Source organism: Callorhinchus milii, unplaced genomic scaffold (genome assembly GCF_018977255.1).
Source record: "Callorhinchus milii isolate IMCB2004 unplaced genomic scaffold, IMCB_Cmil_1.0 Scaffold1, whole genome shotgun sequence".
Taxonomy (NCBI): domain Eukaryota; kingdom Metazoa; phylum Chordata; class Chondrichthyes; order Chimaeriformes; family Callorhinchidae; genus Callorhinchus; species Callorhinchus milii.
The window spans coordinates 130485869-130493286 of NW_024704742.1; the positions used below are offsets into that span (position 1 = coordinate 130485869).

The 7418-nt window shown below is 44.4% G+C and overlaps 1 protein-coding gene across 1 annotated transcript in view; it reads left to right on the forward strand.

Moving 5' to 3' along the window:
• nol6 (nucleolar protein 6 (RNA-associated)) overlaps window positions 1–7418 on the forward strand; it is a 31094-nt gene that overhangs the window by 22647 nt on the left and 1029 nt on the right. Inside the window, exons 15-21 of the mRNA XM_042331923.1 lie at window positions 167–242; window positions 1189–1329; window positions 2046–2163; window positions 3054–3208; window positions 3993–4156; window positions 5916–6068; window positions 7257–7354. Of these exons, the coding sequence (XP_042187857.1) occupies window positions 167–242; window positions 1189–1329; window positions 2046–2163; window positions 3054–3208; window positions 3993–4156; window positions 5916–6068; window positions 7257–7354 (905 nt within the window). The remainder of the gene's footprint in view (window positions 1–166; window positions 243–1188; window positions 1330–2045; window positions 2164–3053; window positions 3209–3992; window positions 4157–5915; window positions 6069–7256; window positions 7355–7418) is intronic.

Below are 7418 nucleotides of genomic sequence, written 5' to 3' on the forward strand. Positions count from 1 at the left end.
GGCTGCCATATTCGCCAAAAATGCAGTCTCTACACCTTGCAGTAATTCCTGTGAGATGTCTTCTCGTAAAAGGATTATGAGATCAGATCTAAAGATTACTACTGACTTATTTTTTTCTTCCCCTTGCTTCCCCCTTTCTCTTTTTCTCTCTCTCACTCGCCCACAGACATGCAGATCTTCCAGCATCTTCACTCTGCTATGTTGGTGGTCTATTGGATTCTGTCATCAAGATGGGAAAAGAGGTTAGTTTGGTTAACTTAATGGTTGAATAACGTAGTTAGGAGAGAGAGTCTTCTAAAAGGGAGAGGTGGGGGTGGTGTCTCATGAGTCTGGCAATGGATGCCATAAATATAAAACTATAGGAGAGAATGATGAAGGGGTATTTCCACGGCTGTAGTAACATTATCTTCCTACGGGTGGCACTGCTGAACTGATGGCTGGTTGTACAGCTCCTCCTTACAATACTTTCTGGTAAGCTCTGCAGCACTCCCAGCAGGTTGTTAGTGGTATTGCGGGGGATAAACTAACATAGGAATTAGGAGCAGGAAGGAGTAGGCCATTCGGCCCCTCGAGCCTGCCCCGCCATTCAATAAGATCATGGTTGATCTTCTAACCTAACTCCATCTGCCCGCCTTATCCCCATATCCCTTAATCCCTCTATCCTTTAGTAGGATACTAGCTCCTGTTAACCCTGCAAGCCAAAGCCCTAACGGGTAGGGTCATCCTAGCTGGACAAACAGCGGGAAAGCCACAGTGATCAATGGCAAGCTATGCCTTTTTTGCTGGTTGGACTCCAGCAATACCCCAATGTGCACACTTGAGTCTCCAAGCCTTGGCTCTTGCCAACATGCGCCTAATCCTCTCTGGAATTAGATAAGAGTACCATATCAATTGCAAGGATTATTATTATACTATAATACTTGCAAAGAGAAAGATTCTCTTTGGTGACTTTTTTGAGATGAGAAAGCTATTAATTAGTCTTTCAAATAAAAAAAAGTGAAACATTTTATGTGTCCAAGTGCTTCACAGGATGTTTTGTAAAGTATAGTGACTGAGTATGTTGTAGATAAAATCCTGTTGTCTTAAGAGAACATATAATTCTATTGAAAGCACGATTTCCCTGATTAAGTGTGTGTTTACTATTATTATTAAAATTATAATTACTAAAATTATTATTCACTGTCACAGCCGGCAGGGTCTGGAGAGGAGGAGAACGTCCGGGTGGTAAAGTCGTACGACGACCTGAGTCGAAAGCTCTGGAACCTTAATGGACTTCCTCTGACAATCACTTCGGTCCAAGGCACACATCCTGTATTCCGATACACAGATGTAAGTCACCTTTTCTTAACATCTCCTAGAGTAATGCTGATCGGCTTGGCTCAGGAACTGGACTGTTGAGAGCGCCACAGGGGTTGACTTGATTGTGACATTCTGTTGCTGAACATGTTGCAGCCGGCTCAGCTCCCAGAAGGTCCCCTTACCTCCCTACTCCCTCCCCCCCCCCCCGAGGTAAGCAGGTAAGAAGTCAAAACGACCAATTAGTTGTTTTGGCAACTAGTTCGTCACTTGACTTCTTAGCAGCACAGTGGCCCCGTCGAGTCGCTCAGCACCGAGAGTACTTTGAACAGGCAGAAATGGCAAAGCTTCAAGGCTCTTGTAGTGTAGCTCAAAGTATGTGTGGTGCACGAGGTCCTGTCTGTCTGTTTGGGTGGATGTTAAAGATCCTGTGATTCTGACCGAAAAGAGAAGGCGGCTTCTCCCGATGTCCTGGCCAACAATTCTCCAGATAAAATTGTCTGTTCACTTTTTGGGCGGTTTGCAGGACATTGCTGTAGGCAAATTGAATGTCGAGATCGCCTGGCAATTAGACACTCTCTATGCTTTACGGAACTTTGTGAAGTACGGTTGGGCTCTTTGAGATGTTATTGACTGTATAGGCGCTGTATCAAATCTAAAGATTACTATTATATGCTACAATCTCATAGTTTTACAGCTGTAATACATTCCTCTTTTAAACGACCTCCCTCTCAATTTTGTTTTTGTAGGTTTTCCCTGCGTTGCCGATAAAACCGGATATTTCTTTCTACGTAAAGGATAAGAAGAGTAATTGCTTGCTCCCTTCTGTTGACAAGCCATGTCCTGCATATGTCCCGGCACTGAAAGGTAAAGGTTACTTTAACAGCTGGAAATGCACAGCAGCTGCACACAGCACTCACACGAGAAGCTTTCAGGCTTCAAGCGCTCTGAGGTGCTGCCCCATGTGAAGGGCACTATATAATTGCATGTTGTTGTTGAGAAAGATAGGCTAATGTTTCAGAAGCATTCAGAAGCACCAGAAATGTCTCTTTCTGTGTCAGGTGCTGACCGGATGATGTGAATTTACTCTCTCTTCCACTTTTATTTCAGAAGTTCAAAGTTGAATTGATTTTTTTTCCCTCTAGTCTGTTGATCTTTTAGCTGTCTTGTTGACATACAGTGCAGTCTTGTTTTGTCTGTTTTTGCTCATGAAGGCGGGTACCCTGTGGACATGCTGATGATGTCACTTCCAGCAACAGTAGCAGGAAGTGCCGTCAATGGTGATCTGATGATCTGGAAGCTGACCATTTTGTAGTATAGGAAGCTACCTGTCTTTTGTGTGCATGCGAGATGCATACAGAAGCGGTCTCCCCCCTCCCACCCCCATTATAAGGCTGATTTGGATATAATGTGGTTCTACTGCATTTGCTGTTGATGCACATAGATTTTCTGTTCTGAGAAACCAAAGATAGAGTACGACTGTGCTTAAAGTAGATTTTCTAAAAGGATGAGATCCAATGGGCCTTCTTTATCCAAACCAATCTTGTGTTTGTGACTGGACCACAAATTCCTTTAGTGAGAAACTTATGGTGGGTCTGAACCAGGCAGTCTGAAGGAGGGTCTGAAATTTGTGAGGTTGTGTCATTAACATTCTGTCCATTTGCATCCACTGTGTTTTTCTGAAGGCAGTTCTACAATATTGAATAATCTAATGATCGAAAACTACATTTAAAAAAATTATCTTCTCAATCACATAGTTATATGTCATATGGAAGGAAGTGGAAAATGGCCTCAGGAGAAAGATGCTCTAAAACGGATCAAAGCAGCATTTCACATCAGACTGTCTGAGCTGCTTCATCAACAGCATCACCTAACCTGCCAACCTTCAGTCACTCACCTTGATGTGTATAAGGTATGTCCCGTGTACAAGGCTGACCATCACAAGTCTAAACGAGGGAAGGGGATGGGGGATTGGTATAACCATTAGATTTTACCTTGGATGGCTGCCCCATTGTAGTGGTAGAGCTGGAGCTCACAGGTTCGAATCCTAGTTTGAATTGTTTTGCTGGTTTGGCCAGCCTGTGTGGGGACATAAAATCGACTGCAGCTTTCCAGGGATACTGCTGTTCATCCCTCCTCAGCATCCTCTACTGATTGTGCACGTGTGTGGCAGCTGGGTGAAGAGAGGTCAGGTTTGTTCTTGACACCCTCTATAGTCGAATGGCCTTTCAGCATTCACTACCAAGGCTTGCACATTAGCGATGCTCACTTGGGCTGGGTAGCGGAGGGCAGCCAGCGCTTGAGGAACTGAACCTCAGGGAGAGGAGGCCAGACGACGAGAAGAGAGGCACACACGCTAATGGGAAGGGAATTAGAAAAATAATTGAGGACACATTAAATGCTATATATAAACACGTTTAGACAAAAATTATAGATGGCATTAGTTTTGTAATTAAGAAATGATTGATTGTTGTACATATGGTTTACAATTTACACTTATGTAGCGCCTTTAATGTCAGGAAGACGTACCAAAGCACATACATAATGGTATCTGGCTCCCGGAACTGCGGGGGTGGGGTTGGGGGGTGGAAAAGTACGGTCAAAACTTGTTATTTCCTGGTCTCGTATATCCTTGTGGCTTTAATCCACTGTGTAATCCTCTTCTTTGTTGATGGTTCCCTGTCTGCTCTCTTCAGGATGGTTATGTTTTCCGAGTGCAAGTGGCCTACCACAGGGAGCCTGTCGTTCTGAAGGAAATCCGAACGCCGGAAGGTTTATTGAAGAGTCAGGACACCAAGGAGTCCCTGCAGCTGGAGCTGGAAACCATTCATCTCCCGTATCTGACCAGCACACTGCACGGGTAAGGGAGGGACACTGTGCCTCCTGTCATAAGAGCTGGTCCAACACTGAACTTCTTCACCTCACCAGAAGTGAATTATATGAATGATAAAACACAAACACAATACAAATAATACCAACACAAACGATAGAAATACTACAAATAATGCAAATGTAATACATTTATATAGGGTTTACATTTATATAGCGCTGGGCTGCGTGGGGACATCAAATTGGCTCCGGCAGGTGGCTGTCCCAAGGCGCTGGACAGTTATGGCTTGTCACCTGGACTTGGGTGGTGGAAGCTGAGCGGGGAGGGGAAAGATGACCGAAAGCACTGTAGGTTTTGAGATGGACCTTGAACAAAGTGAACAAAACAAGTGAAGGAGCAAGTCAGAGGGACTCCGGGATGAAGTTCCGGAGAGCGGGGACAGATAAGCTGAAAGCACAGTCGTTGATGGTAGGGCAGAGAGATATGAAGCCGGCCAAGTGTTCTCTGAGCAACTTGATTAAAAGTATATTATGAATAATGCATAATAATAAATAACATATAGGAGTAAATGACGATGCAATATTGCAATATAAATATGTACCCACCCTCCAGTAGACGCACACAAAACCCAATCACTTCTGATGCATTAATTCCACATTCTCAGAACCCTTTTGTGAATCCAAGAATCTTCACTGCGCAGAACAGCAGGAGAGCTCATTGTGCTTATACTGGTGCTCGCTCTCCCACTGGAGCAATCAGATCTAATCCCATTTCCCTGCTCCCCTTTCCCTTTATTATTAATACAGTGAACTCCTGATACTAAAGCACTGTCTAATATCATCACATGGCTTATTATATCACCGTGCTGTCTATATCCCAGCTGCTTTCCATGTAAACTGTGAATAAGGCCCCACCCCCTTATTTAGTCACTCTGCTCGAAAGGTATAAAGTCACATTCCATACATCCCCGTGAGTAAAATATCAGATATATCATCGAAGCAAACTTGCCTGTACCACGAGAAAATGTTGCTAAGCTGCCCAGCGAAACGGGAAATATATAGAAAACGGAGAACTGTAATTGTAAGCCAATATTAATTGCTGAAGGTGGGGTGGCACTCAGAAGGTTAAACTAACTTAGTTTTCATTTTCAATCCACGACTGTTTGTGGGACATTGCTGTGCGCAATTGGCTGCCGCGTTCGCCCACAAATATACAGTCAATTCACTTTACAGTGTGTTCTGTGAAGCGCTTTGGGACGTCCTCCCGACGTGAAAAGCGCTATATCAAATGCAAGGATTATTATTATATTAGCCCAAAGAGCTAATTGCAGAAATTACTATTATTCTTATGCATCTGCAAAAGTGAGAGAAAATGCCTTTGTAGTATAGGACCTGGATAGAATGTGTCATAAACCTTCGAAGGAAGTGACTGAAAATCTAAATCAGTGACAAACATAGCGTGAAATGACAAGTGTTAAATATTCATTGCATTTGCTGCCTATTTAGCTGGTACGTGATAACAAGGTATAACATAAAAACTGTGCAGTATGTATTGCTGTCTTCCTGGCCACCACACCCTCTAGTGGCCCTGGAGGACTCATGCCTACATAGTCACCTGGATGTATAGTTACTGAGCTCTTTTACCTGGGAGTGACGATTTATTAAGAGTTAACTGTATTTACCCAGAAGAAGAAATGTTTTGTGTTTTAAGCTTTCACATCACAGTGGGCACTCAGTATGCTTTACTGCCTGTGTATTAACATGGTCCACCCCTGATCTGTGTGTCCTAGGCTACAGCAGCAGCATTCTGCCTACAGCGGAACCTGCAGGCTTGCCAAACGGTGGATCAGCGCCCAGCTGCTCAGCGATGACATCGGTGAGGAGAGCATCGACCTCCTTTCGGCCCACCTCTTTCTGCAGCCGGCCCCTCACTCACCACCTGCGTAAGGACCCGCTTTAACTTGGTGGGGCGGGAGGGGGGCTTCATTGGACACAGACCCAAATACAGACTACAGTAAACCCCCATCTCCGGGTTAGGAGAAATTATTTCATACACAGAGCAGTTAGGGTATGGAGTTTTGATGGTGCTTACGGTCACCTCCACCCTCCCTCTCCCCCCGGCTCATTGTCAGACTCTGCCACTGTCAAGCACTCCGGGACGCTACCCCATGTGAAGGGCGTTATAGAAATGCAAGTTGCTGTTGGGAATGCCCTGCAGGGAGCGGTGGTAGAGGCAGAATCCATATTGGTTTTCAAGTGGAGACTAGATTTAAAGAAATCAACTACAGGGAGTATGGGGAAAAGGTAGGTAAATGGATTGCTCTTAAAGGAGCCAGCACAGACACGATGGGCCTAATGTGCTTTGTGCTGTATATTTCTGAGGTTCTAGATGAGGATGTTACAGAGCGTTTTGGTGGTTCTATTAACCGTTATTCTGGTAGAATGCAATTGGCGGTTTGAGTCCTGTGAAACATGTGCCTTTTCCAAAGCAAAGTCTTTCAGCTTTGCCAACAGCAGGTGGCAGGTACAGCTGGTGTCACACCTGTAGCTGTAAGGAACCTAGAGGTTGTTGACTGAAAGAGCAAAGCAGGTGAATGAATCTTCTCATTTTTGCTGTTTGTTCCGTTGTTACGATTATAGGAAGGTGAGCGAGTAAAGTTCTTTTTCATACCTTTAAAGCTTTATGCAGGTGTCTCTCTGGCTCTGTCGGTAGCTCCCACCTCTGAGTCAGAAGGTTGTGGGTTCAAGTCCCACATCGGGACTTTGAGCTCACAGTCTAGCGTGACACTTCAATGCAGTTCCAGATAGCTAGGTCTGCACTACATTGTCAGACATGCTGTCCTTCAGACAAGACATTAAACCGAGGCTCCGTTTGCCAGTTTTGGGTCGATGTTGAAGATTGGATAGCGCGATTCAAAAAGAGAAGGGAATTCTGGCCAACAATCCCCCAGAAAAAATGTCATTCACTATGCACTTCATGGCTGTTTGTGTGCAAATTGGCTGCTGCGTTTGCAGTAAAATACCGTGAAGCTCTTTGAGATGTTATGGCAAAGTGTTATGGTTCTATTCCAAGTGCAAGCATTATTATATTACAATTTGCTTTTTTCCCCTGTTATCTGATTTCTGTTTAGATGTCCTCAAGTGGGCTTCCTTCGGTTTCTAAATCTCTTGTCGACGTTCGATTGGAAGAATAACCCGCTCATTGTGAACCTGAATTATGACCTAAAAGGTGAGGGCTGAACTGAACCCCAATAATATGTTCATCCAGGCTTGACAAGAGTTTCTCCTGGTGT